The 21,474-nt window shown below is 29.9% G+C and overlaps 1 protein-coding gene across 15 annotated transcripts in view; it reads left to right on the plus strand.

The window, feature by feature from the left end:
• Positions 1–21,474, plus strand: part of trol (terribly reduced optic lobes) — a 230,614-nt gene that overhangs the window by 74,187 nt on the left and 134,953 nt on the right. For all 15 annotated transcript variants that reach the window (XM_075299621.1, XM_075299635.1, XM_075299620.1 and 12 more), the window contains exons 3-8: positions 1,088–1,562; positions 1,624–1,798; positions 1,864–2,027; positions 2,688–3,812; positions 6,669–7,043; positions 7,792–7,905. In XM_075299621.1, coding sequence (XP_075155736.1) covers positions 1,088–1,562; positions 1,624–1,798; positions 1,864–2,027; positions 2,688–3,812; positions 6,669–7,043; positions 7,792–7,905 — 2,428 coding nt within the window. The remainder of the gene's footprint in view (positions 1–1,087; positions 1,563–1,623; positions 1,799–1,863; positions 2,028–2,687; positions 3,813–6,668; positions 7,044–7,791; positions 7,906–21,474) is intronic.

Here is a 21,474-nt window from a genome sequence, read left to right on the forward strand (position 1 = left end):
TTTATAATCTTTGCTTAAAAAAAATATTAAATTTAGGTTACAAATTTTTAATATTCGAGTGCCTCTGTTAAAGTCGTATGTCTTTAAACTAAGGCAAATTTTCCTTAAAGTAAAGAAACACATTTTTGAAATCGTCCTTAAATAATTTGAAATATTGCATCTTTAGATTTAAAATAAAAAAACGCTTCAGAGGCTAAAACTTATTTTGAGGACTTTGCATCTTTGGCTTAAAGTCTATTAGGAATTAAGCAAATATTGCTTACTTTGAATTATCTGTTGTAATTTGGTTTTTTAAACTGGCATTTGTTTGTACGTAAATAGCAATATTAATATACCGCGAAAGAGAAATTTAATAAATGTGATCTGTATCCTAATTTTGATTTTATTGGTGCTAAATTTAAAGCCAGATAGGTCGCTAAAACATTTCTCTATTTTAAAGAAGGCGCGTCTTTGGCTCGGAATCAATACCGAAATCCTTAAGGGAAGGACAATTTATAAATATTTTTTTTATCTAACATATAGTGGTTCCGAATAATTAATTAATATCGCTTGAAAATTGATTAAAAATTAATATATTAAAATATTTTTAAAACTAAATTCCACAAAATACTTCTTGGTATGCAATCCCTGCATCAAAATTATAAGTTACTACATTTCACCATACTTAGCGAAGACATGCACCCGAAACTGTTAAATAAAGCTTTGTTTGTGAACATGTACAGATATTATACATTTTCTGTACTCTTGCCATACACACACACACAGACTCGCAAAGAACAGATGTTATAACAGCAACATAACAGCGCTGTATTCAGAAACCTGTGACAGTGAGTGGTGGGAAAATGTAATTGCAGGAGTATATGCATGTTCAGGAAATAACCTCTACATAATACCAAGAGAATACCATATTTTAAAAAGGGAATAAAAGCAACCAAATATCTTTCTGTTTAAAGTTTATTTCTTTTTTTAATCCGTAATAAATTAAATATTCAATTGAATATGATTTTGTGTACAGATAATGGATCTATTTACTGTGATTTCTATATTTTCAATTATTTTTAAATCTTATTCTTATCTTCCATTATAGGACCTACACAATGATTTAACATTTGAGGATACCATCGACATCGATAGAATCGATGAATCGAACAAATTGCGCAGTGCGCGAGATCTCGATGAGAAGGCCTTTATCGAAGACGAACTCCAGCCTGTGGACGAAAATGAAGCAACTGACGAAGGTAGTTGGCTAGTGCAGAGTGTAAAACGTGTACGACGTGAGTTGGGACGTTTGTTCGGCTCTGAAGGTGCCACTGAGAAAAAACCACACAAACATCACAAAAAGCGGGCCGAACGTACAGAGGCCGCTGCCAAACGAGCAACAGGAGAAGGCCGTAAAAAGGGTCATCATGATGGTGCTAAATTGAATGGCAAATCCAAGAAACTTCACAAACTAAATGATCTGAACAAACATAAGAAACGTCAATTGTTTGGTGATGATAATGAGGGATCTGGAAATCCTATTGATGATGATGAGCCCGAAGATTTTGGTGAAACTGATTTGTGTAAGTCTTAAAAAGCGTGATAATATATTTTGCAATTTCTCATTATTTCATTTTATTTTAGGGGAAGGTTTAATAACTGTTGATGTGCCTTGGGAGGATGCCTTTGAAGACAAATTGAGCAGTGAATATGCAAATCTGCAAAGACAGCTTGAATCAGCATTTTTGGATTGGTTTGGAGAAGAGTTTGATGTGAATTATAATGATTATGCCTTGCGAGTAGCTCTCATGAGTGTGAGGTTAGTCACTCTTCCATAAATGTCTCCATATAGGAAACTTTTGATTAATATGATTTTCTCTTTAGACGTACTGATAACATGTACAAAATCCATTGTATTTTCCAAATGGATTTACCCGAGTCATTGAATACCTTCGGCGAAAAACTCAAGGAACAATTAGAGCTTTTCGAAAACTTGGGTGATTTGGGAGCTTCTGCTGACAACCATTACTATTTCAGACGTGTCAGAGGTAAGAATCCCCCTAAAGTAAAAGGAAGTCTTCCGTTTATGTTTTTTTAAGAGTAAGGGTAAAAATTAAAAAAAAAAAATTAGAAAAATATTTTGATATTATAAAACAATTTCATACTTTTATCAAGAGATATATATCTCTTAGACTAAGAGTATTTTCTTTTTAAAATCTTCAAATAAAGACGACGAGGTCAAGCAGCTTGATTGCTTGCATTGTGCAAGCAAAAAGGCCCCAGTCGTTTCTATCGAAGATTGCATTTTGTGTAAATCTTTTCTTTTTTTCTCTCTCTAAAGAAAATCCTCTCTGAGAAATTTCAATATAGTGAAACTTTTTAGCTCTCTTTAAGTAAAAAATTTAACTTTAGGAAACTCTTCAGCACTCTCTTTCACTCTTTATCAATTTATTTAGTCACAAATGGGTTAAATAGTAGTTTAGAATATGGGCTTAGCTTAGAGTTTAAAATGTGTAGTAGACTAAAGTGTTAATAAATTTACGAACATTTTATCAACGTCACATTTACATACATTAGACATTTGTACATACATTTTTCTTTACATACATACATGCTACACAAATCCACAACATTTCTAAACGCTTTCTTTTTTAAATACAAAAAAAAAAAACAAAACGCAAAACGCTATCGCAAATTTCATCCATTAGAAATCAGAGATCCTATGGAACATCATACAGAAATTGATCCCTATGCCAATCCCGAAAGTGAAAATCCTTATGGTGGAGCTACAAATTATGGCCATGATAATGACCCCCATGATAATGATCCCTATGCCAATTCTAATACTGGAGGCTATGCCGATCCCAATGCCAGAAGCTATCCTGATCCCAATGCTGGAAGCTATCCTGATCCCAATGCTGGAGGCTACTCCCATCCTAATGCCGGCGGTTACGATGGTTATGATCAAGAAAGAGACCCCAATGCTGGAGGTTATGATGGTTATGACCAAGGTAGAGATCCTAATACTGGCTATGACCAAGAAAGAGATCCTAACGCTGGAGGTTACGGGGGTTATGACCAAGGCAGAGATCCTAATGCTGGAGGTTATGGTGGCTACGATCAAGAACGTGACCCCCATGCCTATGACCAAGAAAACTACCCCAACGGTAATGAATACGGTCACGAAGATGAAAACAATGCTCCCACTACCAGCTCGGCAGGAACACCCACAGTCCATGATTGTGACCGTTATCCCGAAGGTGACTTCTTGTGTAGAAATGGCGAAACCATTCCTTGCAGCGAGCGTTGTGACAATAAATTCGATTGTAGCGATGATACCGATGAAGAAGCCGATATGTGCGATGCTGTATTGGCTCGCGAAGATGATGATGAACCAGCAGAAGGAAATAATCACCTTGATGAGGATCATCGTTGGCCCGAAACTAACACCTATGATAGCGACAATAGTGACGATAGACGTGAAGATCATCCATCCGTTCACCAAGAAAATCCCTATGTATCTACCATAGCTGATTGCCGTAGCAATCCCGATGCTCAATTTATGTGTGCTAATCGTGAAACTATGCCTTGTTATGTTGTCTGTGATGGTACTCCACATTGTTCCGATGGATCTGATGAAAACCCCAATGAATGCCCAGATAATAACAATGGCAATAGGGATCAGGCCAATGAACATGAAGTATTCGATTGTATTGCAAATCCCGATGGCAATTTCATGTGCTCCAACGGTGAAGTTATTCCATGTTATTTACGTTGTGATGGCGTCGATCATTGTACCGACAGTTCTGATGAAACTGTAAAGGAATGTCCAGGTACACAAAAACATCAGCACTCTATTACACATTTCATAATTGTACAAAACCAAAAAAAAAAAAAACATAACCAATGACACCTCAAAATTCAGAATGCATTGTCATGTCCGAAAGAATAAATCCAATTAACCATTTAATAACTGGGCTATATTTAGACAATTTCTACTAACATTTTAGTACATAAGGTCTACTAATAGTAAAACTAACCCCAGAACATCTGAGGAGTTTAATGATATGGAGAAAGGTTGACAAAAATCTTGCTATAAAACTGACCAAGGTTCGTGAAACCCTAGTTACGGATATCTTCTCAATTTATTTAAGTATTCCTTCGTAATACCCGCCAAAAATCATAAGGCAAACCCTTGAACTGATGGCCTCGATATGAGGTTTGGTTTCAAACTGAAGCAAAAGTGGTTCAGAGATAATTCAAAACTCTGTCCACAATTAATAAATTGTATTCTACACGCATAAAAATATCCTAAGAAGCACTTTACAAAGGTGATAATGTTGAATAATATTGAATTGAGTTATAAATGTCAATAAATCTTCCCAAATTAAATTCCGTGAGTGCCATATATTCGTAAAAAAAATTCTTTTCTATTTCTCTGAATATTCTAGCAACCTATTTCCAACGATTTTTTCATTGCAATAATGAAATTATTCAAATTTATTATGGAATGAAATACTTCATTATTTAAAATCGAAATAAGAATTTCTGAAAATGTTTCATCGGCTCAATTGTAAAGACTAGAATAGCCTGAGTTGATATACCATCATTATTCTTTTATGTTCCTGATGTTTAATGTTTGCTTTCTTAAATGGTTTTTATAGGTTCATATATTACAATTTTATAATCCTTTGCCAGATTGTTTCCCATATCGTTAAAATTTATCACGCGAAGCATATTCGGAATTTTAAGTTCATAAATGCGATATAACCTCTGTATACGTTTCACTTCATTTTGAAATAAGATCTTCATATTTAGTTAATGGAGCATTTTGGTTATCCAAATTGCTAGATTTTCTCCCTTGAAGCTGATTAATATCAATAAAATTCTTTAGAAAATTCTTGAACACATAAAGTCCTGAAAGAAAATAGCATAAATATCGCAGGTTACCTCCATTTAATGCCATTTTTAAATTTTGATCTTTATATTGAGTTCATGAACGATCTTCTTATTTTTATTTGATTTGATTATTGATTATTGTTTTTTTTTTTGAGCTTCTTCTTGTTCTATCGAGATATAATACTTCAAAAAATGTTGCATTGCAATAAATTTTTTTAGAGCCTCGTGTAAAAGAACAGAAGGGAACCATAGAAAGAGTTGTCTGCTTTATTTTTTTCTTAAAGAATTTTTCATTAAAGAAAAAAAATCTTTAATATAATTTCGAAGAAGTAAATATAATCTTTTTATTGTGTCTTCAAAAGCTATTTAGTTCTTCGATGTTCTATATGTGTAACTAACACCATATGTTGAATATATCAAGATAATCTAAAATAAGTTTTGCAACTACTAACATAAGTCTAATCTAATAACGTTTGCAATAAATATTGGGTATATTCTCTTAATAAAAAAATTTAATCCCCTTAATTAACTCAGCAAAATTAACTCCTTCACATTCTCAATCACTACAATATTTTATGTAATTTAATATTTTCCATCATAGGTTGTCTCTTTCTCTCTCTCGCATTTTTTATATGTATCAAGAAAAAAACTCGAAACTATCTCTATATATGCAAAATTATTTCTATCCAATTCAATTTTAGGATTAATCTCTTTTTCATCCTATATACCATTACTTCAGTACAATAGTTGTACATAGCATATCATTTAGCCTAATCTATTTGATTTAGCTTATCTCACATAATTGTTTCCTATCGAAAATTTCATTTAGTCACTCATGAATCTTAACGTAATTCATAATGATCAATTACACTTGTCATTGATATTACGAACACAAATTCGCATGGGATATAACTAAAATCAGTTAGAGTTCTGAACAATTTTCATAAATAAATATTTGGGAATAAATGTATTTTTATTTAAGAATTGTTAAACTCCAAAAACAATCCATTATAATTGAACCAATGATATTTGTTCATTGATATAATCAAACATTTTCAATTTTCCCTTAGTTTGATATGCAACAGAAAATGTTTTGTGCCTTTAAAAATATTTAAATTTTGGTTCAATTTTAGTGAAAATATTATCACAATGGACTGAATAGTCTAAGTAAGCCTAAAATATCGGGCTGTCACTATACCAATCCAACCTTTTCTACCAGTCTATGTAGATTTTTGTTAGATTTAAGTCAAGGGATATATATTCCCCCTTGTTCCGAAATTCGGATTCGCACATCCTTATCCCTGAAACTTTAAACCTTAAATCTTGGTAATATAGTTCTATTTAATGAGAAGTTCAAATTAAAAATGTATTGAAGTCCGAGAGTATCTTTATTTTTTTCGTTCGAAGTATAATTAATTCTTGCGATTTGCGACTCCGAATTTCGGAACATGGGGAATTATGTTTCTAAACGGAATTGGCTACAAATCTGGGTTTGACATTTATTGTTAAGAAAATCTAAAATCTTGTGTGTTTGGAAACAAATGGAATTCAAGTGTTGTCTACAATAAGCTATGTGTTTGTGTCCGTGTGTGTGTGTATTTCCAATCTATAATCCTTTACTCTACAATACTGTTAAGATATCCACTTCTTATCCTCTATGTGTTGTGTTCTTGTTATTTTGGACCTTTTTAAGCAAAAACTTGCTTGGCTTTTTAGTAACTTCCTCTCCAGTAATCAATAGACCTGCAACATAAATATCCAATACTTATGGTACTTTAAACTTAATTTAGCCGAAACCAGTCATGACCGCGAAGGTAGCTGGGGAACACCAACACCTCGTCCATATGATTCCAATGGCTTCGATTTCAGTCACCCCATCGAATATGATAATCCAGGAACTGATACTCGCATTCACGATCCCGCAGATAGATACGATGGTGGCATGGAAGCTTCCGGCGAAGAAGGTTACAATCCAGCGACCGAAACAAGTCCAGTTTATACAAATCGTCCTGGTGGCTGCCGTGGTGATACCACCTACACTTGCTTCCATACAGGCACTGTTATCTGTGAAGAACAAGTCTGTGATGGTACGGAAAATTGTCCTGATGGTGAAGATGAAGAAGATTGTGGCCGCAATGAAGAAGAATATCCTCCATATGAAAAGGGTATTGTGATTTTTGAGAATCTTTTGTGTGTTTGTGTTTTGTGTAAAGGGAGATATTCATCCATTACACAATAAGTCCTTCATCTCTCTCTCTTTAAAAAGTCCCTTTCCTGTGTGTGGGTCTATATGTGTTTCATTAAAAACGAAATTCTCATTTGTGCCATGTCCTTTGAATTTCTATTTTTTCAGGTATAAGGAAATGAGAATAGGAAATAAGTAACTGGTTACTTTAGACTTAAGGATAACAAAATTTAGGAATCATCACAAAAATACTAAATTGAAATTTAGCAAATATTGGAAGAAATTTTATTTTGTTTTTTTTTTTCTAAAGAGTAACCGGTTACCAGAGTTAAGGCTCAAGAAAATGATTGGAATTTATATAAAAATTATTAACATGAATATTTTTGTATTACTACCAATTATGAATAGAACTTTGTAAAAAAACAATACCACAGAAAATTAATTTTTTAATACAATAAAATTAGTATTCTCTGCAAACTTTGAGAAAATATTTAAATCTAATCTTATTCACCTGAAACTTTCAGAATATTTGTAAATATCACCTGTTACTAACTAGACTCTTGAACAAAAAAATTATAATCTTTTGTCATATTAACCATTTCAAAAAAAAAAATCCATAATTTTATGTGTTAAAAATATTTTTAAAAATTTTAAACTAATTCATTTTGTTCTCCTTTCCTGGTTATTTCTTCCAAAACTGTGCAATTATAATGGTGCTGCATATACAGTTTGCTCTGCAAATGAATTCAAGTGTGATGATCGTTGCCTGCCCAAGGATTATTTGTGCAATGGCTTCACAGAATGTCATGATGGAACCGACGAAAGAGATTGCCCAGAAAAAGGTAAGGCAAAGAGGTTTCTTCTAATATTTTATTCCTAGTAAAATATAATAAAATTGAAATACGAATAAGAAAAGTGTTATCAAAATGTCATCTATATCACTGAGATGCGTGATATACCTCTCTAAGAATCAAAAAAGCAGGGTCCCGTAGATATTTCTTATATTTCTCCATGGAAGTTTCTTATTGTTCTTCAAATCGTCCCATGCGGTGAAGATGTTTTATTTTATTCCATTTTTTCTATTAAAAAATATTTAAAATGAAAATTTTCCAAGGTCCTAGAAAAAACGTATCGCCAATAAACCAATGAAAATTTGTTTGTGGATCCGGAAGTAGAAAAAATGGAAGCAGATGGTACAAAGTTTATATAAACTTGTCATAAGGAGGAAATCTTTTTTAACATCCGCTGCATTGATTCTTCACATACGAGCTTACTTCATTATTGCGAATTTGAGTTGAAAAATGATATACAGTGAAACCTCTGAAAGGTGGACACCCATGGTGGCCTAAATTTTGTCCACCTTTAAGAGGTGTCCAGGTATGAGAGGTTAATTTTAATATGCTAATATAGCAAACGTCCGCAGAAAACTGTCCATTTTTGGGAGGTGTCCAGTTTTCAGAGTGTCCAAGTTTGAGAGGTTTCACTGTATATTGGTATCTGGCGTTTTCTTTTCAATCAATCTATTGATCAAGTTCCTTAATCTTCTTTGTCCTCGAATAATAATTAATTGTAAATCAACAAAAAGGTTTAGAAAATTAAACTTTTCCTTTACTTTCTCAGTTTATACATCATATTTTTTGTCAAATTCCATGCCAGACAACAAATGGATCACTACACTTTTCAAATATTTTCTTTTGGACATTTCCTTTGTTTTATTTAATTGAGTTTTTTACGTGGTAAAATTCAGAAAATTTAAATTTATTGTGAAAAACTTTTCGTACACAAAATAACTTTTCGTGAAGTGAAAACTATGACCATCTCTACAAGAGAATTTTTTTTGGATGTACATCAAAAGTAATGACATAGAAAGAACTTCCATATATTTTTTCTTGGTCAAAAATCACCATTAGAAAAATGTGGTTAAATTTCCATTTCTGGCAACACTGTATCAAAGACCAATACATTGGCTAGCTCATTGTGTATTGGTGTCATTTTTTTTTTAATTTTTTATGAATTTTAGATTTTCTCAATCATCTTTAATTTGAGATAAATACAAAATAAATTAATACAATTATTCAAGATTATTATTTAAATAAAAAAAAAATATGCCAAAATTGTGGCTCATGCCATAACAAATCATTTATTTTGAGAATTCATTAAAATTGTGTTAATTTATAAAATCAATTAAAAAGACTATTTGTGTATATTAAAATACATTAACCAATTTAGCAATTTGTTAATTTCGGGATATGATATATAATGATTTAGACAGCTGGCAATGAAAATTCCTCAAGTTTTACTTGTACATTTTTTTGATATATTTCTCAATAGTTTTTCCCAAAAGCTTTTTTTCTATGGCAATGTTTAGTTTGCATCATCAGCGATAACTAAAACTATCAAAACCAAATAATAATCATTTAAAATTATTTTTTTATAAGATTTTAAATTAAATCTCATTAAAGAGAAACCGAAAAGATAAAAACCAGACAATACTACTTTAAGTGTTTTGCAAATTCTGGATACATAAGTGTGTACATTTCTTTCTTTGGTGGAAACAAAATCAATAAATTTTTAATTAATAAAATTTCTAATGACCCTGAAATGAATATACCAGGGCCAAACATAAATATGGCAAAAACATATGAAAAGTTCTAAGGTTTAAATTAATTAAAAAATTTTAACTAAAACAAAAAAATATGAAATATTATATGGACTTTTCTCAAATTCATATGAGTTTGGAACATGAAAAACAGATAGTGGAAGCAATCAAATACATAGTAAAGGGTAGATTTTGGAATGATAGAAATTTCCCTAAAGAAAGGATACCCAGGGTAGGTCTGAAATCTTGAAATTTTATAAAATAAATTAAAATTAAAAAAAAAATTAAAAATAAAAATATAGCAAGAGTTGTCAAAAATTCTAATAAAAAATTTGTTTCGGCATAGGGGATAAAAAGCCCAACCATATAATACAAATTTATATATTTCTTAAATTAATTAAAATGTCAAATTCGTAAAATAACAAAATGGTAAAATAAATATCCATTACGTATCATGCATTTGTGAAAATTCCCCTTTCCTAATGCAGCCACAAGAAGGTCATGCAAAGCCAAACTAGAAAATTCAAGCACAACAAATCACTTCTATGGGTGTTAACATGAAAGAGATTAGTATTTAATAAATTTTACAAAACACCATAGTTTTTATTTTTCGGTTGATGTGGGTGTATAAATAGAAGAGTTTTGACATATTTTATTTAAATATCACACTCCCTCATTTTCTTTCAAAAAAGAAAACTGTGGGAAGGGCGCATTGAACATTTATTCATGGAAGAAAGTAAAACTTAATTAAAATTATTTTAATATATTTGTTTTTATTTTTTTTTATTATGTGTGAGAATAATTCTTACCAGAAATACGTTTTGAAAATCGATAAATTTTTCGTACTGATGGCTTAAAGACTAGCGAAACAATGAATATCCAGATTTGTTGGTTATTTTATCACCACAAATTTTTAATCAAGAATGTAAATTTTCATCCTTGGACCATTGAAAAAATGGAAAGATATGAAGAAGCTACACTGAAAAAACAGTAAACCCTCCAGGAAGAAAACTTTTGTTTGATTTTAGAAAATTTTTAATACTTTTAGAAAATTTTAACTAAACAGTATTACGATATCACAAAAATAAGTAAATATTTTTCGACAAATTCAAGAAAATTTATTAGACATAAATAATTTTTTTCACTTGTTAAAGAAAATTTTGTAGTGTGAAGGAAAATATTGGAGTTCAAAATTACAAGAATGTCTTTAGTGACATAGGAAGTTCATGATGGGCGCATTTGTAGTAAAATTTACAAATTTAAAGAAAAAATCTTTATGCTTAATATTACACATATTCATTTTTTCCCCGTTTTTTAGTTCAGTTAACTAAAGTCCGCAAAAAATTATTAGTGTAAAGCAAACTTTCTCCAAACATAATAATTCCATGAACTAAAATAAATTTAAATTGGCTTTAGTGAAATAGAGAGTTCACTTTTTTTTGAGTATAGTAGTTATTCACTACACTATAAAAAAAATACCTATAAAATGTAAGCATATATACAAATACACTAAACAATATTTCCCAAATGGAATGAGGAAACTAGAAAACATTAAAAAGATTTAAATTGATTTATTTGTCAGTTTATGGAAATAAAACATTCCCACAGACTAAAACTAAGTATATATTAAATCTAGAATTTTAACAAATTTAGAAAATTTTTCAAGTATGTCATTATATTCATGGGATTTTGTTATAAAACGAATAAATGAATAATAACTAAATTTATTTTATATTATAAAATTATACTAAATTGAATTAAATTAAGTCAATACAAACTAAAAATTACAAACATATAATAAAATAAAATAATAAAAAAAAAATTTAACCTAAATTAATATCAAACAAGTATATACAGCACTAAGTTCGGCCGGGCCGAATCTTAAATACCCACCACCATGAACCAAATATTAGGGTTTCCTTTGAAATTTCAGGAGGGCTTGAGGACTTGAGGACACTTCCCGAAGATAAATTTACCTATGAGGACTATATCAGATTCTGGATTTATAAGAACCATTTTTGTTTGAGTTTTAGAGGAATCATTAACATCTCTTGTAAGTGTGCAAGAAAATTATAAAATAACGTCTTGATTTGAAATCTTAAATCTGTAGAAGTAAAATCTGGAAATTTTACATTGAGTTTCAAGCAATTTTCATGATCAGTGCGCCTTATACACCCTCAAGAAGTGAAGTCGGTCTATATGGAGGCATTACCAAATGGACCGATAAAAACTTAATCCGATACACGTTTTTGTGAGCCTAAAATACCAGAATATTTACAATTTCAGACAAATTGGATAAAAACTGCGGTTTCTATAAGCCCAAGACCCCAAATCGGGAGGTCGTTTTATATGGGGACCATATAAAAACATGGACCGATACTCACAATTTTTGGCACACGTATTTGTGGTCCTACAATACCTCTAGATTTCCAATTTCAGGTAAATTGAATAAAAACTGCGGTTTCTATAAGCCCAAGAAGTAAAATCGGGAGATCGGTCTATATGGGGGGCTATACCAAAATATGGACCGATACTCACTATTTTCGGCACACCTCTTTATGGTCCTAAAATACCTCTAGATTTCCAATTTGAGGCAAATTGGATAAAAACTACGCTTTCTATAAGCACAAGACCCCAAATCGGGAGGTCGTTTTATATGGAGACCATATCAAAACATGGACCGATACTCACAATTTTTGGCACACGTATTTGTGGTCCTGCAATACCTCTAGATTTCCAATTGCAGGTAAATTGAATAAAAACTGTGGTTTCTATAAGCCCAAGAAGTAAAATCAGGAGATCGGTCTATTGGGGGCTATATCAAAATATGGACCGATACTCACAATTTTTGGCACACGTATTTGTGGTCCTGCAATACCTCTAGATTTCCAATTGCAGGTAAATTGAATAAAAACTGCGGTTTCTATAAGCCCAAGAAGTAAAATCGGGATATCGGTCTATATGGGGGCTATACCAAAACATGGTATTTTTTGGCACACCTCTTTGAGGTCATAAAATACCTCTAGATTTCAAATTTCAGGCAAATTGGATAAAAACTACGATTTCTATAAGCCCAAGACCCCAAATCGGGAGGTCGGTTTATATGGGGACTATATCAAAACCTGGACCGATATAGCCCATCTTTCAACTTGACCTGCCTGCAGACAAAAGACGAGTTTGTGCAAAATTTCAGCACGATTGCTTCATTATTAAAGACTATAGCGTGATTACAACAGACAGACGGACAGACGGACATAGTTATATCGTCTTAGAATTTCTCCCTGATCAATAATATATATACTTTATATAGTCGGAAATCGATATTTCGATGTGTTACAAACGGAATGACAAACTTATTATGCCCCCGTCACCATTCTATGGTGGTGGGTATAAAAAAATGCTCCATTAATTAAATAACATAAGTTAAATAAAATTTAATAAAATCAATTTTTATTTAAGCTAAAGATATTAAATAAAGTTAAATAAATAAAATGTATTAACATATTAAAATAAATTAAAACATATTAAATTAAATTAATTTAATAGTTAACTCTGTTCCAATATTAATTTACTAAAGTGAATTGGATTGACCAGGATTCAATTAAATTTGGTTGGTTTAATGTTATTTATTTAAACCAAATTAAGTTAATTACTATTATTAGTACAATTAAATAAATAAACATTAAATTTAAATGAATCTAATAAATTGGACAGAATTACATTAATTAAAATAAAACTTAGTAAACGAATATACATTAAAATAAAAATAAAAAATTTAAATAATAGACATTAAATTAATCTAATAAATTAAGCAGAATTGAATTAAATCGAATTAAATTAAATCAATTTATTTTAGTAAAATTGACGTAGTTTGAAATTAGCATAATTTTTAGTTTATCTATTTTTATTTAATTTATTTCCGTTTAATTTTATCTAGTTAAATTTAATGTGATTTCATTTAATTTACCACAAATCAATTTAATTAAATCAAATGAAATTGTTCAAACTCGAATTTTTTCTCAGTGTTTTAATACGATTTCCTTCACACTTACCAGTTTTTGTTTTTTATAAAGCAAAAATCATTACAAATTGTTGTTCTACACAATGAGAGATGGTGTTCCACTAAAATCTCTTCGAATTGTTTTGCATATTACCAAGCTCATTTTGTGGTGATGTTCATCTCGTGGCAATCATAAAAATAACTATACCCGAAGTTTATTTCTACCATGGTTACATACCACATCTCTATGTATGTGTCTCTTTGTCCGTCCATGTCTGGTAGCATATTTTTTGTATGTTGACTTTTAAAAGGACGAATATTCAACGCTGACTCCTGCAGTGTTTGAGTTTTCTATGCAATTTGTAAACAAGCATATGAATAACTCCCAAAAGGAGTTATAAAATACTACGACCACAATATAGAAACTCACATGCAAATTATATCGAGGTTTAAATTGGTAAGAGAAAATATAATATTATTGAAAAGTGGGTCATACTAGATTCCTACAAGGAAGGCTAGAAAAAAGGAATACATATGGGTATTGAAATATTTTTGATAATTAAAATTGTAAACAATTAAGTATAAAAACTTCAAATGTAACACATCATTATTTAAACGTTTATGATATCCAAACATTTGCTGTTTTGTAACCTCAACCAGACTTACATGATCCTTACATAGTATTTAACTTACCTTGTTTGGTTTCTGATATTCCTGTAATATTAATTTACATACCTAGAGTTCTTTAAACATGAAGGCATGTTTATCAGTATTCATTAAACAACCTTTCACACTGAAACTCCAAGCCTTCATTATCCCATTCTCATAGAAGAATTCCATGCCGGTCTGCTACTCAACTCACTTGATTAAATTTTGGCTTTTCCGATTTTTTTTACGTTAATATTCGTGAAAAATCTGAATGAAAGAAAATCTCAACCACATTCCAGCACTTACTTGTCAGTTTAACTACAGACAAGATTCCACTATGCTAAATAAAATTGCAAAGCAGTAAAATCCCCAACAAGGACACACTTACTTTGCAAAACATGACTCCCAAAATACTAACTTGAGTTAAACGGGAACATGAATAGTAGTAACGGAAAAAAGGCACTGAACAATTTCCAGTATATCCATAATATTAAGCACTTTGCAACCTTAGAAGCTTAGCATGTAAAATGCCAACCCCCCAGCAAGTGTATATTGTCCTTTAAGGGGAGTGAGACCATAAGAGGTGACAAAAACGTTGGCAGAAAAAAATTATGAAAATATTTAAGTAAATTGTTTTTTTTTTTTTTTTTGATAAACTCATAAAATATAAACACTTAAGAGGTCTTTTGTGTTAACCGCAAACGCAGGCTAAATGTAGGGAAATGTGATATAAGGAATATTCCTTAGATTAATAGCAGGAAAAGAGAAAAACTGGTTCAACGAAGTTAGATGAAGAAAAACAATTTCAAGGTTTAGCTATAACATATACTATGTATACTATACATGATTGTCATAGGAATAAATTCTACCATTCTGTAGATGAAGTTTTTTCCAGTAGTAGAAAGTTTCAATGATCGCTCTTCTCCTAACATTGACTTTGACACTGATCTTCATACATAAATATTTATTTTATTTTGCTCTTCATTCATAATATCTACGCTATTTTATTAAAGAAAATCTTCCTAAAATATCTCAAAGGTGTAGGTACGATATTATATATAGCAAATTTAAATATACGTATACAGCAAAAAAAAAAAACATTATGCGAATATTATCTTCTTCTTTTGAATGCAAATCTATCTCATTATGCAAAGTAAATGCTTTACTAATGTTTTTTATCTTAAAATAAATACTCAACCCGGTTATCTATTTTCATGACAATCAGCGTATAGTTACACGCGAACTTTTTGATAAATATAGTCAATACTTTTAGCAAGGTGAAATACCAGAGGTTTTCATATACTAAGAACTTTATCATCCGACTAAAGTTAATTCAATATTTAAGCAGTTTATTTATACAAATAAATCTACTTAACCCATGCATCGTAAATATTATATGTAAATTGTAAAATATTTTTTTTAGTAGGTAAAAAAACGATTTATTGTTATAAAGTTATTTTAACCCTGTACAGTCATCCTTATTTTTTGTACATTAACGTCAACCTTCGTCATTTTGACTACGGCTCATTTCAAGACGCTATAATTTTCATCGTGAGCGAAAAAGTGAACCAAACTTGTATTTATTTTCTTATTCCATTTAGTTTTAATTAGTATAAAACAAAAAATCATAAAACGGTCGAATTAGTATAACTTAAATTTACCATTTCCCAATAGACTAAGATGTATTTTAAATCGAAAATGAAATTACGTGTCGTCATTTTGACGAATGATGACTGTCTAGGATTAAGAAAAATATTTAAGACCTTTTTATATAATTTACTTTATAAATTTAGCGCCGGAATCTTAGTAACTCTAACTGATACAGCATAGCAATGGCAAATGTATTTTATGTTTATTTCATTACATTTTAGTGAGGTTTTTTAGAGGTTTTTTTCAAGTATTTCTCGCTTATTTCGTTATAACTACCTATTTTCCTAATTTAGCTCCTTTGGAATTTAATTGTCAGTTTTCATAAAATATATTTTCTCAGCTTTTAACTTTGAGTGGCAAATTTCCATCAGCTAAGTTCCTAACTGAAGATCGTTAACTAATCCTTGTAGTAACGAGACAAGAACTTAACAGATTTTGAAGGCTTCGGTCTTTATTTTGGGGCTCTATGCTCCTAATTTCCCATACCTTTGATATTTGTTACCTTGCATTATCCTTCATATTTGCATAGGAAATTTGATGTTGTAATTCTAAACACTAACATAATTTGCTTATACATCCACCCACTAGCTCATTCATAATCCCTTTACAACTTCCAACAGTTCCACCACGTGCTTCAAACATGTTGTCCACTAACTGTAAATTACAGCGACATTATGATTTGTTTACATTTGTAAACGAACTCATACCTTCGCAGTAAATGTAACAATTTTCCCAATAAACTTCATGGCAACATGTTGCTGAAGCATTTTGTGTTTTCGGTACCCGATGTATAGCCCCACACTTCGTCGGTCATCATCGTACTATGTCGTTTGTTGTCTTTTTGGATTGAATTCACTAGCAAAATGCGGCCTTCGTTATGGTTGCTAATGCTTTTGTGTTTCGTGTTGTTACACACATCTGGATGATGGAGATGGTTGGTGGGTGGTTGTTGTTGATGTTGTTGCCGTTTTGTCAACACAAGCCCCCCTTCATCGAAAGGCATCAAGAGATTTGCACTTTTTTTCTCTTCTTCTCACGTTGTCCTATTAGGGCAAGGAGTGTTCTGGACCTTTTTTAGGAATCCAGAGAAGAAAATTCTCTCTAGCTCTTAGCTGCTGTGTGGCTGACTAGATTTAGTTACTAAATTTGATTTTCTGGATCGGCCTTTTGCTACAGCAATAACAACCGCCTCTGCTAAGGGTACTGCAACTGCGTCATCATGATGCCAACCGCATCCATTCACATTGTCTTTACTATACGCGCGCTCTGTGTGCCCTGTTGTTTGTTGTGTGCGCTCCGTTATGCCACAAACAATAGCACTGCTGCCACAGTGTGTGAAAATTTCATATATTTTTTCTTTGGCTTAACGTTCGCTTACGTTCAGTTCAACTTTAGACGTTAAACTGTGCAAAAGCTTTTACAAAACGAACGCGGGTGGTGAACAACAAAGCAACAACACAAATCATCCTACCTTCACTGTTTCTGTTGTTTGTGTTGTTCTTGTGTTCATTTTGCCAACGGCAAAATTTCAACTGGAAAGAACGTTACTCGAACTAGTGTGGCAGTTAGAAATTTGAAAATTTCCTTGTGAAATAAAATTTAAAGTAAAAGTGTGTGTGAAAAATCAAAACTATTAAATAAATCTGTTATGAAAAAAATGAAAAAGGATATTGAAAAACAATAAAAATTAAATTTGATAAAAAAATATGTAAAAACTAAATATTGTGGAAAAACAGCATTTAAGATATCTCTTCAAATTTAAGGAAATATTTTTCATATATATAAAAAAAATATGTTAAACATTATATAGGGAAATTTATAAAAATCCTATTTTAAAAGATTAAATAGTTTAAAATATAAAGAGTATGAATCGGAAATTTATTTAGAAAAACATCTTAACTATATTTGTGTTTATATAAAAAATATCCAATTTATATAAAAACTATCCAATTTCCAAAATCCGATTAAATTTAACTATTTGTGAAATTAGATGAAAAATATCCCAGAAATTTAATACAAAATAACAAAGAAAATTAATTTTGTTTTTATTTAATTAAATAAATGGACAAAATTATATTACACAGACGATTGTTAATGAAAATATTTTTGATCAATAAATAATTTTGAATTTTGATCAACTAATAATCAATTTCTAAATAGTTTAAAACATCAAAAATTTACTTTTTCAATAACTCGAACAGATTTACATTATTTCGAGCAATGCGAAAATATATCTAAAAATTCTGAGAACAAATTTTTAAATAACTTTGAAAAAGTTTTAATAGTTATTGAATAATTAGTTATATTTTATAGAAATTTTTTAATTTTTTAAATTTATTCAAATCAATTAATTGATTCTATTAATTTTTGTTTCAATTACAATATATCAGAAAATATTTTATTTCAAAATTGTTTTACCAACTATTGCTATAAAAAATTCGAAATAATTAAATATCTAATAAGATTCATATTTTACATATGTCATTTTATATTTCTTGATCAAAATTTGTTTAGCTGATTGCAAAATTGATTGAAGCAATTATATTGATTTCATAAAATTTCCCAAAAATTTCTAATATTTAGCAGCGTCAAATATTGTTTATTTGTTAATAATTTAATTCACGGCCATTTTCTTGTATCCCCGTTAGGCTTTAACTCCCACACTAAAAAAACAGTGAACTCACCAGGAAGAAAACTTTCTGTTAATTTTAGAAATTTTTGAATATTTGTAGAAAATTTTAACTAAACAGTATTACAAACGTTGGCATCACGCCGATGTCATAAAAATAAGTAAATATTTTTCGACAAATACAAGAAAATTTATTAGACATAACTAAGTTTTTTCACTTGTTAAAGAAAATGTTGTAGTTTGAAGAAAAAACTTGGTGTTCAAAATTGCAAGAATGTCTTTAGTGACATACGAAGTTCAAGATGGACGCATTTTTGGTAAAATTTACAAATTTAAAGAAATTCTGAACTATTTTGTGGAAGACACGAATTTAGTTAATCTTTATGCTTCATTTGAGTATATTTTTTTCCTCGGGTTTAGTTAATTTAACTAACGTACACAAAAAAGTATTAGAGTAAAGAAAACTTTCTCCAAACATAATATTTCTATGAACTAAAATAAAGTTAAATTGGCTTTAGTGAAATAGAGAGTTCACTTTTTTTTGAGTGCAGTTAACAGAAAGTAAAATCGAAATATCTTCTCTCCGGTTAACTTTAACTGAAAAATTTGTATCAGTTAAGTTCCTAACTGTCATATGGAATATATAGACAAGATGACAGACATGTCCATAGTACGTTTTAAAAGTTCGTTAGCTAACGTAGCACTAAGGGAGCTTCCTGAAAATGGGGGTCAATTTGATTTGTTTATACGTAAAATTTTAAATAAACGATTCCACATAACTTTGACATGCTACATCGAATGTCCAAAAAGTGCCCATTTTCACTACCACATCCTGTTGAAAAATTTAATTTATTTATTTATTAAAAGTTTAAATCCATAATAAATTATGATATTAATTGGTTTACGACATGGATAAGATTAGAGCTAATAGTAAAATAAATTCTGTCAAATGTACCATATTACAGAATTTTACAAGGGTTATAACTGTGTTGAAAATTTCTTTTGTGTTAAAGTGGTACAACATTCGGAAAATTTATAAAAATCTTCAGGATGTCCTAAAATTGAAAAAAAATTATAAAAATCCTATTAAAATTGTTAACCCTTAACCCAGAGGACCAACGTTAATGATATTTCATAATTTGTTTTTCAAATAGACTCATTTAAATAAATAATTATTCCTCAAATATTTAAGTATATTATTAAAGTTTAACTTCCAAAGTAGCTTAACTTAAAAATGGAACTTATATCATATTCTAGACCCTCATATTGTATATACTGATACAGAATCATATTCAAAGAATTTATAGTTTTGGATAACCATTTTTTTTTTTCTCAAGATATGGCCCCCAAAATATTATTCGATTGTAATGCGAATTGGCATATCAAAATGTTCTAACACAAAAAGGGATATTATGCAGTTATGGAAAATATAGAGAAAATCTTATATTATATCTTTCAAACGTACCGTTCGATTTTAATAAATTTGGCCACATTACCATAATTTTTTACTTATCGATAAACGACAAGCATTTGTATATATCACACTCAAGAAAACGCAAACCTACTATTAAGGATAATTTAGTTTAATTTAGAAAAGTTTAACTTAAAAATGTTACAAAAGTACAAGCGATTAAATAAGAATATATTTTTCGAAAAAAAGCAAAATGTTCTAACACAAAAAGGGATATTGTGCAGTTATGGAAAATATAGAGAAAATCTTATATTATATCTTTCAAACGTACCGTTCGATTTTAATAAATTTGGCCACATTACCATAATTTTTTACTTATCGATAAACGACAAGCATTTGTATATATCACACTCAAGAAAACGCAAACCTACTATTAAGGATAATTTAGTTTAATTTAGAAAAGTTTAACTTAAAAATGTTACAAAAGTACAAGCGATTAAATAAGAATATATTTTTCGAAAAAAAGCAAAATGTTCTAACACAAAAAGGGATATTGTGCAGTTATGGAAGATATAGAGAAAATCCCATATTATATCTTCCAAACGTTCCGTTCGATTTTAATAAATTTGGCCACATTACCATAATTTTTTACTTATCGATAAACGACAAGCATTTGTATATATCACACTCAAGAAAACGCAAACCTACTATTAAGGATAATTTAGTTTAATTTAGAAAAGTTTAACTTAAAAATGTTACAAAAATCCAAACGATTAAATAAGAATATATTTTTTGAAAAATTTCTATAAAATATAATTTTGTTTTTTATTCTAAAAAAATGTCCCTTTTTGAAGAAATAGATTCAGTTGGAATTTTTACAAATGTGTCCGTCTTCAAATGGACATATTTTTTTAATATTCCACTTTTAGGACATTTTTGAGTAAAATTTTATACAAAATTGTATATTTTTTTTTTAACTTTAAATTCATGTAACTAAAGCAGAAAAATTTTTAAAGAGGAGGAAACTTTTTCACCTTGTACACCCCTTTTTTGGGTGTACCAGTCTACATATTAATTAGTAGTCATATCGCTTAATTTTAATTTATATCCATTTTTCATACCACTACCGAAATATTCCACTTTTTTAAGGGCAGTTTTATAAAAAATATTTTTTTCTGTAAAATTTTCCAAGTATTTAATATTTATTTTAAACTGTTGTGAAAACTTACAAAGAAATCCCTTAGGTTATGCCATAGATTTCTTCCCCCATTAATTCACTAAAATTTGACTAATAATAATGTCCACCTTTCAAAAATCTTTCTGACATTATGCTTACAATAAATTTATTTTGCTATAAATCTATCAACGAAAATTTAAATGCTTGCCCTTTTTTTTTTTTGAAGTGAACTGTAACACTTCTCAGTATCATTTTTCCCATTTCTAAATAAAGATATTAATATTTGAAATTAAAACA

The sequence above is a fragment of the Haematobia irritans genome, chromosome 3 (genome assembly GCF_050003625.1).
Source record: "Haematobia irritans isolate KBUSLIRL chromosome 3, ASM5000362v1, whole genome shotgun sequence".
In the NCBI taxonomy this organism is placed as follows: domain Eukaryota; kingdom Metazoa; phylum Arthropoda; class Insecta; order Diptera; family Muscidae; genus Haematobia; species Haematobia irritans.